The 13,363-nt window shown below is 39.5% G+C and overlaps 1 protein-coding gene across 2 annotated transcripts in view; it reads left to right on the top strand.

The window, feature by feature from the left end:
* CPED1 (cadherin like and PC-esterase domain containing 1) overlaps positions 1 to 4,253 on the top strand; it is a 140,396-nt gene extending 136,143 nt beyond the window's left edge. For both annotated transcript variants that reach the window (XM_048959060.1, XM_048959054.1), the window contains one exon: positions 3,088 to 4,253. In XM_048959060.1, coding sequence (XP_048815017.1) covers positions 3,088 to 3,315 — 228 coding nt within the window. In that variant the 3' untranslated portion in view covers positions 3,316 to 4,253. The remainder of the gene's footprint in view (positions 1 to 3,087) is intronic.
* The last annotated feature ends 9,110 nt before the right edge of the window (positions 4,254 to 13,363 follow it).

Raw genomic sequence — 13,363 nt, 5'->3', positions numbered from 1 at the left:
AAATATAAGGCTTTGATTTTTCTATTTAGACATTCCACACAAAGGTGCAATGTCAGGGAAAAACAGTTTACTGGACAATAAATGTGTTCCTAAAAAAGAGAAACAATCAGCTGTGCCTAGCTGGACCCTGTTACAGTTTGTTGAGGCTGACTGGACAGAGCACTGGCCTGGGAATATTGTCAGACATTTTGGAGTGCGTGTGCTGAGGGCAAGCCTCACAGCTCGTTTCTACCTCAGGCTCCTCAGCACTCTCATATTTTCAGTCCGTTGCTTTGGCCTCTGTCCTGTTTTGGGACCAAACACAGCGTACATGGTTAATTAGCTGATCCTTTAATCTGCTCTGCTTTATACATTAGGGAGGGATGAACACAGCTCAGCCCAAATGGAGCTGAGATGATGGGAATAAGTCACAGAGCAGATATTTATGCAATGGATAAATAGTTCCATGGAGTAAATGCCTCCCTCCTTTTCACCCAGACAGCTACATCGAGCCCCTTTTTGCCTACTGCCCAGATGTGGGTGTCTTCGTGGGTCATTGCTGATGCTTTCCATTTCCACCAAGCTTTTCAGTGAAATGGAGGACTTCAAAGTGAAATATTTCAGAAGCTTTGTAGGTGGAAAACAGCAGGGCATGATCAGCCATCAGCACTTCTCATGCACTTTTCCATCATTTTGCATGAGCTCATGTGCAGATTTGGCGTTGCTTAACTGCCCGAGGATCTAAACAGAGAGTGTGTGTTTCTGGGGAAGATCAGGGAAGAATTTGGCTTGTAGAGCTGTTATTAACGAGGCTTGAGAGGCCAGTGTGTTGAAAGAAACATAGATGTACCCAGGAGAATCCATCAGCCACCAAAAACCAGACTTGATCCTTGACGAAAGCAAAAAGAAAGTCCTTGAATGTTTTTGATACCTCGTTAGTTTTAACAGTTTTGTCATCAGTTTATTTCTACATCCTGGCAAATGAAGTTTCATCAGGTGCTGGAGCAGTTTCCACTAGGAAAATGGCATTTTGCCTCTGAGGTTGGAGCCAAGAACATTATGTAAAACTCCAGAACATTTCATGTTGTATGAAACCAGATGAGGTGATTAAATCTACTTTTTACTTTCACTTTCTTTCTCTTAAAAAAATGTCCTCCTAATCTCCCAGAAGACAGCACCCCTCTGCAAACTGAAGCAAGGCACAGCCATATGGGAATGGAGGGATATCTATTCTGTGCGATCAGAAAACAGGAACTGAAATGCATTCATTAGTTCTCATTTAGCTCTCACTAGCTGTTCAAATATATCCCCTGTTTGTCCTGATAAATCATTTGAGTTCCCACCAACACACTTCAGAGGGCCTTGGGTCATGCTGACAGCACAGAAATCTGCAGCAGATTGGCAAGGAGTCTAGATTCATGGGAAATTATATTGATCTGGGACAAAAAGTCTTGCATAACTCTGGATCTTTCTGCCCAAATGTATTTCTAGTTCTGTACACATATGCAAACATGATTTTGTAATTACCTCATGCATCAAAAATGCTTATGGAGAAGTAGATTTGCCAGCAGTCATAAAGATCTTATTGAAACCTATTTTTATTCAAATTTATTCCCAAATTTAATGGCAATGAAAGCATGGGTACAACAGAAGAGAAAGAAGCAAGCTTGGTATTTTGATATCTTAGTAAGTGCTTGGCTTCTGAATGAACATTGGATTGCATTCTTTGGAGATTATGCCTAACAGGAATGCAGTTTGGGTGGTTGGTTCAAGGTGGCATCATTTTGGAGCTGTAAGACCTAAGGCCCTAACTTAGAAAAATGAGCCCGTAGTAATTGCCTGGAAAAAAATAACAGCCCTTTGGCTTATCTGCATCAAATTGGTCTGAGGATATATTAATTTTCTACTTGGATAATTCCTGGTCTTTTGTTAGTTCAGCCATCTCCATCATAGACTTTCTGCTTTACTTGTCTTTCAATCCTTTGAACATTTTTCCTTCATTCACATTTGCTTCTGTGTGATTTATTCCAATCCATTTACTATGAGCCTCACTACGTATGAACTTTGTTTCTGTTTGTTCACTAACAGTAAATAGATGGGTTTTTGTTTGTTTCTTTGTTTGTTTGCTTTTCTCCTGTGCTATGGTTGATACCGCAGCAAAATTGAAAGCCATCAGAGATATAAGAAATAAATTAACTGCCTGGCTCCTCTGTTACTGGCTGGGCTGGAGTTCTCTGTACTCCATCTTCCGTTGGTACAAAAATCTGTATTCTTTCTCATGAAGTTGATTCATTGTTTATCAGTGACTTTTTGTTGACAGAGCCCAGGCCTTCAGCATCATGAGACTTCTCCAGTTATGAAGCTCCTGAGAATCCTACCTCACTAGTTCTATAGATATTTGCTTATTCCATCCATACTGAACATGATAATTCCAGAGATTTATGCATACGTAGAAGCCCAAGGGGGACAGTTCTACTCCACTAAGTTACTGAACCACATCATGGTTTTGTTAGTGTGATGCCCTGAGCATCTAAGCAGAGAGAAGACTGTTAAAATGCAGTTAAGTCTCTATCCTGAGAAAAAAGGCACAGCCCAGTTCTCAGCCCAGCATGGAGCTGAGCCACTCTTTCATCAAGACCTGAGAGTGAGGGCATTCTAGCAAGGCCTGCAGCTTAGAAACAGCATAAGTTCCTCACTTACTGGAAACTGAGAACATCTGGACTTACACATTTCTGCAAGTCAGGGCTGTTCTGAGTTTGTGTTTCACAAGGTAGATGTGCAGGCAAGCTATGAAATATGAATTTGATCAATCAGATCAAATTATCCCTAATGAAGAGTGTCTAATATACTTAAGATATTACAGAGTAAACCAAGTGAGTGTGAAGGAGATACACATTTAATTTCAAAGCTTAATACGATCTTACACTTTAATTAGCATTTATTGCAACAAGTTGACCCACTAAAATAACATTTGTAAGCAACTTGCAAATCAAGGTAAGAGTATCAGAACTTGCTTTGTGGAGAACTGCCTCAACATTTGTGTAGACACAGCTGTGTATCCTTCTAGGTGCATGCAGAAAGCATTCACATATGTCACTTCTTTTGCAGGTGGTGAAATACAATCCTTCTGAAGAAAGTCCACACATAACAATGATGTTATCGAGGCACTATACACTGGGGAAATATTTCAGCAGTCAAAGCAAGCTATCACAACTGCAGGACTATGCATCAAATTCTCGGTCCCCATATCATGTCCAAGGTCCAATAAATCAAGTTTATTCTGAAATCCTTCTGAACAGGCTCTGTGCAAGTAAGAGGGGGCTTGTTAGCACGTAGCCTCCCTGGATGTAGCACTGGGACTGGAGATATGCCACTACGCGAGTGACATAGAAGGACCATGCTGAGTTTATGACACGCTTCCTTGATTGCCTGCACATGTACCAACAGTTTGAAACATGGCATTTTTCCTAACGTGTTATGAAATCAAGATACAACATTGGAGTTTTGTGGTTTCAAAATGGAAGATGGAGGGATGCAAAGAGAGAGCAGAGGGGAAGTTACTTGAACTGTTGCCAAATGCTAGAACAGCTGTAGCTCAACCAACTGTTTATTAATGATAGTAAAGAGAGAGAAATATATACACTTGAACAATTTGGAAAGGACTGCTTTAGCTCTTCCGCACTATATAATTTTCTATTTATAGAGACACTGTAATATTTGATAGTATTTAGAGACTGGTTACATTCCATTTGAAAGAGTTTTATTTTATGTGGATGGGATCCCCTTCAGTATCAACCCTTTTCTATTTAGACACTTGGTTTATAGAATTTGAAAGTGCCTTTTTGAACTTCAGTGTTTTTCCTGGAAACACTTCCCTTCTTTGTATGTTAAATGCAACAAATGTCTATTCTATTTTTTGCATTTTCTGAAGTTAATATAGAAATAGGTTTCTTAGAATTGAGACTGATTGTAATTGTCTCAAGGTAACATGTAAATTCAGTGAATATGTTAACAGACTTATTTAAGGTCACAGTTTAGATGAATGGCCATATGCAGGAAGGCTGCACCATCCTCATCAGCTCTGTGGCTGTAGTTAACTCTGACCAGATGAACATAACAGATATTTAAAAAAAACATCCGATAAATCCAGGACATGATATGTTTTGGCACAACAACAAATGTCTTAAGAGGAAGCAGTATTGTTTTCGTATGAATTAAAAGTGTGAAGATCACTTGAAAAGTAAAAAAATAAAAAAATAAAAAAAAAAATCAAGTACACACTAGAGAGGGGAATCAGAACCAGGTATGTATGAGTCTAATAAAGGATCCACTGGGTTCTCTGGCTTGCTTCCCCCTTCACAAATTTATATATAATTCTCCACTTGCTTCCACTCTCTTTGGAAGAGGAAGCTACAAGCAATGTCAGTGAAGATACAAATTATATCACAAAACTAATCGCTATCTTCCTGGCCTTTGTAGCAAAGAGGGGCTGCCATATGTAGAAATAAGACTAGAAATTAATGACACCACATTTAGAGTTCACCAACAAGATCCTTAAACACAGTCTGTATTCCTAGCTACAGTATTGTGAATTCTCACTCCTTCAGATATGTTAAGTCATGCAATGTGGAGTCCTGTTTTCCTAGGTAGTCAGAAAAGTCTCAGAAAGAGGATTTGGAACCCTCTAATCTAGAAGACCTCCCGCTACGTTAACAAAGCCTTTAGTTTAGGCAATGACATTATCATTAGTGAGACAGAGTGAGTATATATAAATGTTTTTTTCTATAATATGCTGCTGCTATGCTTACAGTAAATGTCCCTGAATTTCTACGTAAGGCTTTTCATGAAATAGAGCATTATAGGAAAGACAGGGTCAGGAGCTGTACATAAATACTGCAGATGTCAGTATTTGGTTTTGAGCAATGTGATTGTCTAAGGAATATAATTGTATGCAAATGCCATGAGATAGTAAACTTGGGTTTGGAACTCTGCACAAGCAAAAAAACTGCACAAGCTTTAAGTCAAGAGCTTTTATATTATGCCATTAGTATCAGTTGATGCAAAAGGCAGCCAGATATAATTGTCATTGAACTCATCAGTGACAGGAGTAGTACAATTCTGCTTCTGTTAAGATTTTCTTTGCTCATTCAAATCCACATGCTGTGGCTGCTATTGTTATGTACACAAATGTTTTTAAGGCATAACCTGTGTTTATGTGTTTGTGGTTTGTTTTTAATCAAAGACTATGGCTGAAGCATCAGCTACAGTGAGAAAAAGAGCTGACTTTGTTATACTGTAGCTGATATTGGCAAATGTGCAATTCATCATTTCCAGTTTCACCACAAAATGGTTTACATGTGCTGTACACACAGATGTCTTAATGTTTTCCAAATCTTAATATTTTTCAAATGTAGCAAGTTGGAATTCTTCTATATGTTTGCTGTTTTTTATCTATCTGTGTAGGTATTTACGTGTGTACAAATTTATTGTTACAATTTGCAAAAAATGTTTATTTAAACGAGTTGTTTGAATATATTTTTTTATCACTGTATATGAGCCATGTAATGTTAGGAATAAACAAAGGGAACACAGGTGCCAAAGTAGATTTTTCACTATTTCACACAAAATATCTATCTATTATCTAAAGGTACATGAAAGAAGAGATTTGAGATTGACATGGAGGCACTGCTTGTTCATACACATCAAAATGAAGACTAGGACAATAAAAGGATTACTCTGTCTGAATTCCAGGGAGAGCACATGTGCTGCTATTATTGTTTTGCTCTAGAATTATCTCGTCTGCTACGATATTTTGCCAGAATAAGCATTAGAATATTTCGACTGTACTCACTGGCTCATAATATAGTTCTTTCCCCCATGTATTTGCCTTAGTCACGTTATGCACCATTAAAATGGCAAAAAAAAATAAATCATTTTAAGGTGAGTTCCTCTTAGTACAGACATGAATAGTCCTAAAACCGATGGAAAGATTGGCACAATCAACCTAATCAACCTGGGGAAAAAGTGCACTGAGAAGTGGTGTTTCCTGCTCAACTTCTGACCAGCAACACGTCGAGCTTAGAGTGGAATCAGGATATACTTTAAACTACAGGTAAGGGCACTAAAACTGTGCTGTAAAAAAAATAAATGCCCTGAATACAATGCAATAATTTCAGTCATAATTGCATTCCTTTGAACTTAAGTTGAAAAATGATGTATCATCATTCAGAGAGTTACTCACTGTCTTTCACATGAGTACAAATTTTGCAGTTATTTGAGTTTTAGCCTTCTAGGGTAGAGAGCCACCAAAACCAAGTTCATCTCAATGAGTATCTTTGGAATAGCTGTCTGTAATAAAAAAAGATTTCCCTATTTGTAGGGAAATGCCTTGGCAAGTCAGCTCTGCCATTGAGATGTTGTATTTCAACTAGCTTTATTTGACAAGGAGCTGAAAGAATGATCTACAAATACTGTTTTTACACTTAATATTCATTTGACAATGTTATTCTTTAGAATAATCTTTTTCACAACATTAAATGTAGGCCTTCTACTTTACTTCTCCGTGACATATTAAAGGCACATCAAAGACAATTTATTTGCTTAGCGGGTGGAGTGGTGGGGCATCCAATTACCTCAAGGTTGAAATAACCACTAATAGTTATGCTTCTGTTGCTATGCTGAGCCAAAGAGAATGCTTTGAAGAAGCAGATATGTATGATATTAAGTTGACTGCAGTCCAGGGATCTTTCAGATTACTTTTTTTGGAATAAAGCAATTTTTTAGAGGTGCAGTGAGCTATTTGGCATAGAATCAAGCTCCTAAACAAGCCCCTGTAGTCTCAGACGAAAAATATAGTTTGCCTGTTAGCTCTGCATCTGGCTTGTCTTACCTCATTGTTTTGAGTGTATGTACCTGCTGTATTCCACTTCATCCTTTCTTTCTGATGACACAAGAAGTTCCTCTTTCACTTTAGAGAGCTCAGCTTTTGGAAACCTGAGAGAAGATTGTTGCAAATACAGGGCGATTCTTCAAAATATCTATTGTTATTGTCTTAATGTTTTTGTCATTTCCAGCAGCAAAAAATCTACTGGGTGCAGCAGAGATGGGCACACCTCTTCTGGAAGGCAGTCATTTTCTATGAGGAATTTAAAACAGCTGTGCTCAGTACTTAAGGTGCAAGCACTGAGCTCTTCACAGAACTTGCCTTTCTCAAGCCATGTTCCACTGCTATCTTAATTTGTGGAAGGACAGATTCTTAAGAACAGTCGGTGTAAAGTGCAGGCACATTTATGTATCAGTGCAGGTACAGATCCTGCAGTATTCACTGGCTCGTCACACTATCCATTGAGCTGAAAAGCTCTGACTGCATACTGGAAAGAGGCTCTGCATTTTACTCTTACTAGTGATAGTAAAGACAGTGTCATGTGCCTAGAGAACTGTGCCTTAAAAAATACTCGAGTTATCAAGTTGAAAGGGCAGGATGAGCCCATAGGGCCACAACAGGGGCTCGTGCAGCACCATTTTGTGCTACAGTGGACCTTTCCCTTTTCTAGGTTAACTCACCTGGCAGCTTGGCTGGTTCAGGCAGCTGCAGGCAGCCCTACCTGCAATCCCTCAACCATTTCAACAGCTTTGGCAAAGTACACCATGGTAAATAGCCTGGATCTGAAGTTAAAGTGTATGTTTAAATGAAATCTGAACTGAGGTCTTTGTGAAACACAGCACCTGCTCAGCTTCTTGATTTCCTCTAAAGTCAAACTGCTTTTAAAGGAGGTAGAATTCAGTTCCCTTCACCTGAATCTCAGATATCTTTTTGCATCTTTCGACAGTCATTTTTCCCCAGGCTCTCTGGGGACAAAATTCCCATAGCAGACTCAATCAATAGTGTGATTTTTAGTTCTTCAAGAAAGATGAGGAGAGACTCTTTATCAGGATACGCAGTGATAGGACAAGGCATAACGCTTTAAACTAAAAGGGATTCGATGTCAGGAAGAAATTCTTTACTCGGAATGGTGAGTCACTGGCACAGGCTGCCCAGAGAAGCTGTGGATGCCCCATCCCTGGAGGTGCTCAAGACCATTTGGATGGGGTTCTGGGCTGCCTAAGGTAGGGGTTGGCAGCCCTGCCCATGGCTGGGTATTGAAACTGAGTGGTCTTCAAGGTGTTTTCCAACCCAAGCCACCCTATGATTCTAAGCTACATGAAGATGACACTGCAGAACTAAAAACCTTGAATGAGGAATCAATATGCCTCAGATGCCTTTTGGCAAAGCCAGGGCAGTTACAAAGAGCTCGCTGCAGATAAAGTGGGTGAAATGAAAGTTGTCAAGAGCCCCTTAAGGTCAGTAAATTCTGAGGGATATTGTCAGAATTTGAAGACCAGATCTGTATTTGGCAGAGTTTATCACATGCAACATTCTGAAAACATCTTTTTGCTTTTCTTTTGTACCTATTATGATCAAATTCCATATTTCCTTTATGATTCACTAGGATTTAGGAGCTTAAAGTAATAATTCTGCTTTACCTGATAATGACTGTACAGCCTCCCCAGATAATAAAAATGTCTTGTATTCTCTAGATCAGACAAGTTTTACTATTTCTGTGGGGTTTATTTCCTTTACTTTCACATGCCAGATCCAAAGATTGTATATATTTACAGTTAATCCTCTGTGGCTTTAGATAAAAAGTTTTTAGTGTCTCAGATATATTTGAAGAAACCTACACGGCCCTTATTTATCCTAATAGGATGGAAAAAACACTTTAAACCCCGAAAGCTTGACCTTGCAAGTCATTAGGCAATGCACCACCCAGCACAATATAGCCCACAACTGGTTTCCTTCAAAAATAAACAATCACTCACATCTTTATAACTAATATTACAATGCTGTCTCCTACTGAGGTTTTTACTGGACTGATTACAATTTGAACATGATTTGTATGGACTGATATTTTTTTTTTCATCTCAAGGCCTTTGTTGAGTTCTCTTTACAGCAGTAGTATCTATTGGCTACTGTAAAATTCTATTTCAATATCCTTTGTGCACTGTCTTGCCCAGTTATTATAAAATAAAGACAGAAAAGTAGATTTACTGCTGAAGTTAAAAGGTTAAATCATAACAGGTCTTACTGCTTGACCCATTATCTGTCCCAGTATACCACGCTGCATCATTTCCCTGCAGTAACAAGGAGGCAGGGTCTGGTAACCTCATAATGCTGCCTGTCTGTGTGGCTCCTGAGTCTATAGAACAGTTCAGCACTGAAGTCCTGGTGGAGCTATTAAAATAGCATACCTTCAGCTATGAAAGCAGAGCCCAAACATATATTCAAAACATGTTCAGCCTCAAAGCAGGTTCAGCTTGGAAGTCAAGGATGACAAATTCTAGAGACCATCCATCTGTTTTCAGGCATCAGAGCCTGTATTTCTCCTACTTGGCTCCAGATGTTTAACTGAGGCATTTTAATTGTAAGTGTGGTCGCAATTTGTACTTATCACAGAAAGACCAATACTTGAATTGTTCTCTAAAGATATTTATACCATAATATTGCTTACTGTACAGAAAGCTTAGAGCAACATTTAGAAGCCTTCAATAGATACCTGAAGTTTTGAGAGATGAACGTCAGCTCGACAGAGGAGCAGCTGTGGGATTCATGGAGCTGGAACACAAGTCCAACAACAGTTGGACTGGATGATCTTTTAGGTCTTTTCCAACCTTGGTGATTCTATGATTCTATGATTCTAACATAGATGATATTTTCACATCCCCATTCTGCTCATTTAGACCCAGTGCTTGATCATCTACCAACACTACCACCACTAGCAAGACATGCTTTCCAGAATGGCCCAGATTTGTGCATTCTCTCCATGTGCTCGTTGGGCTGCTCAGTCATTTATCTATGCATTGGACCTGGAGGAAACCAGCCCTGCACGTAACCTGGAGAGTAGAATATTAAATGGTAAGTTGGGTTATGCAGGATAAAGACCCTTTATTTGCAAAAATGAAGAACAGATCTCTTTTACAGCTTTACCAGATTGCAGGATGGATGGTTCTCCCTTCACAGGGTCAAGAACCTGGTCTGCATCCAAGAGCTCCAGATACCAGCACTGATTCCTCTCATGGAAGTGTATGTAGACCCTAAAGTAATTTAGGTACTGCTGGCTTTACTATGCAGTAAAAGCATCTAATAAGTATTAAAAGCCTGAACCAAACACCTTGGTCACATATATCCTCTTTTGTCTCTGTGAAGAGCTTACTTTTCTGAGCATTTCTCCACACCTTACACACAAAAACACACTCCAGACATTGCTGCCCCATTACTTTGTGGCTATAGCTATTCATGTAATTGCTCTCTAACCCAGCCATTCAAAACAGTATAAGCCAGGATATAGCTCTACAGATTTAAGTGTGTAAACTAACCTGAGCAATTTCAGATCATTTGGTCTGGACAGCTATTAGATACCAGCTATGCCAGTAGTGAATGGTAGTATCTCTGAAGGCACAGAGGGAAAGTGATGAGCTGGAGGCAGGACAGAGCTGACAGTCTCTCAAGTTAGCTGCAGACAGAAACAGCATCTTCCTCCACTGAAGTCATGTTGGTGGCCTTATCCTGCAGCTCCGGGGGTTACAGTGCCTGGCTTCAAAGTATTATCTTTAAATGAACATGAATAAATACTTGCTAGAAATAGAAGACTAAATGAGACAAAAAGTGTCAAAATCAGGAACTTCTGAATGTTCTGTTACTGTATCTCGCTGTGCCTAGGGAGTCCCTAGGGACCATAATTACTCTATAAAACAAGTTAACACCTGCTCCTCACACTTTTTTTTAATTAAGATTCAGGAGAGATGCGAGTCATTTTAACGAGTGATCTGTGGCTCCACAGGAGCCAGTCTGGAGCAGAGGCTGTCTCAACAACACAGCACAGCTTGTGCAAGGCAATTATTGTACTTCCTATAGGGTATGTCATCTTTGATTCTGCTCCGGCTTGGGCAATTGAGCTTTTACCTGGGGCTTTTCTGAGGGGCAGAGTATCAACTGTTCTGTTTTTATTTGTCCCCCAGGTTCACAGCTGTTCCTAGTTTAAACTAATGTCCTCTGAAAAAAAAATTGCACTTTGACAGAGCAATGGTCACTTCAGTAATGCTAGGGCTTGCCTATGCCTTGCTCACTATCATAGCTGGGACAAAGGCAGGGACATGGGCATGTAAATCTTCATCCCTGATGGAAAACCAGCCCCCATTCCCCTGAGCACACTCAGGTGCCTTCTTGTTCTACTCAAGTGCACTGACCTGTTTAGAAGGTACCAGAACTCCTATACTTGCTGGGAGACAGTCAGTAATGTAGCAGATCCCAATGTTCCGGAAGCAAGTTCTCAGCAAGACTGAGAACCATAAGCCAGCCAAGATGGTACCTACACATCCAACAAGAAATATTTGTGTCCTGAAGAGGTGCAAGTTTGATGTGATTTCTTCCACTTTGAAGTGGAAAACCTAACCTTGGTCCCGTCCACCATCTCCCCCATACCAGGTCTCTGCCACTTTCTGGGGTCTGGGGAAGCTACAATGATCCTGCCCCTTTCCTGGCCACACATTTTCTGGGATGTGTGTAAATGAAAACACCTCGCTAAGTATTTGTTGTTTTGTTCTAAGAAACCAAAATGGTGCTGTTGGCTGTACTGGACAAGGGCTTTCTGGACAGAGTACAGAAGATTTGGGTAAAGAAAATGGGGAGAAAAATCTTCCGGCACATTTAAGTCTGTGACATTAATTCAGCCTCAAACAAGTCGCTGAAGTGAAAACCATGGCTTATGTCCAAGAAGCAGTTCACTTCCATATAGACTGTAGGAAAAATCAAAGCTTGATTTACAAAGGCTATGGTACAAATACAATGACAAAACACTGGTAGATTTTTCCCTTTCTGTGCTACAAATCCTTTCACAAAATAGTATAGATGGACCAAGCCTCATTTTATTTCCATTTCAGACTCTGGAATATTGGCAGGTTTTTGCTCACTGCAGAACAATATTAATGATAGTGCAAGCTAGTCTGAATAGCTGGAAATCTGATGATCTCCCTTGTTCATGTGTAATATTTTATTACTTCTGAAGGAAATGAAGACACTGAGCACAAGTGCTGGGTACCTTTCCGGATTATTTTGATATCTTATACTACCGCTACAGAGGCACCTAAGCAAGTATCCATCATGGTCACACGTTCAACTTCTGTTAATGAGGCTGTTTCCTGGATCCACAAACTTTTATGGCTGTCTATTCCATCTATTCCAGAGTGCAGATAGTGCAGTCTGATGTGTACATCTTAGCTGGTAATGTGGTCATCTCCATCAGCTCTGAAGGACATGGTTGAGTGGCAGTGGTGGTGATGGGTTGGTGATTGGACCAGATGATGTTAATGGTCTTTTTCAATCTTAGAGATTCTATAATTCTATAAAGGAAAAGCTATGAGAAGGTGAACATTAAAGAGAGGTGGGAATGCATTTCAGCTTTCCATGCCCTTTTACGAAAACCATTTCTTCTCTAGCTTCCCTTCTTTTGTTCATCAGTGCACGAATTCCATCAAATCTCTCTTGGGTGCACCCTTTTTCATTGCAGAATGGCCAGTTGGTATCAAAAACCAAAGACTGGAGAAACTAAAAAAACTAAAATGTGTCCCACCTACCTTTTTAATATTCCTTGTGCCTATAGAGGGAAAAATACATAAAGCATTTACATAGTCATATCCTTCTCTTTAGTTGGTCCTAATAAAGTGAGTATGTACTTAAACGAGGGGAAATTTCGTGTTGGTGAAGTGGAGACCTCAGTTTTAAATAGGCAGAGTTGTATTCCTGCAACATAGATTTCAGGATTCTGGTGCACAAATTGCACCGACTCTCACACTCACACATGCCTAAGTGGTCTCAGGAGTGTTACTGTAAAGCAGTCTCCCTTGTAACACATCACCTCAGCATACAGCTTAAAGTCTCTTAAAGCTTACTTCTATAAAAAAAAAAGTCATTTCCACAGCTCCTGGCCACTTTCTAAAACTCGCAGATTCCGTAGCTAGGGAGTAGTATTACATCTGATCCTTTTTTCGAAACCAGTTTGCTTATTTTTGTAAGGCAGGTAAATTTAAAGTTAATATACAGTCCCTCTATAGCCAGAAATGATACAATGAAACTTTGTCCTCCAAAATTGCTGCAGGGGTCTGACCCAGTAGGCACCTACTTCTCTGTTATGTTTATATGAAGTATATATAGTCTGATATAGTTTGATTCAGCAGACACTTATTTTTCTGCTTTATTTGTCCTACACATTCAGTGCCATTTAGTTCCTTGAAAGTAGTCACAGATATCAAATAGAGACTTTAAGAAATATTTGCAAGCTCTGCATTTTAT

This window comes from Lagopus muta, chromosome 1 (genome assembly GCF_023343835.1).
Source record: "Lagopus muta isolate bLagMut1 chromosome 1, bLagMut1 primary, whole genome shotgun sequence".
NCBI classification, from domain to species: domain Eukaryota; kingdom Metazoa; phylum Chordata; class Aves; order Galliformes; family Phasianidae; genus Lagopus; species Lagopus muta.
This window is presented reverse-complemented; position numbering and strand designations above follow the sequence as displayed.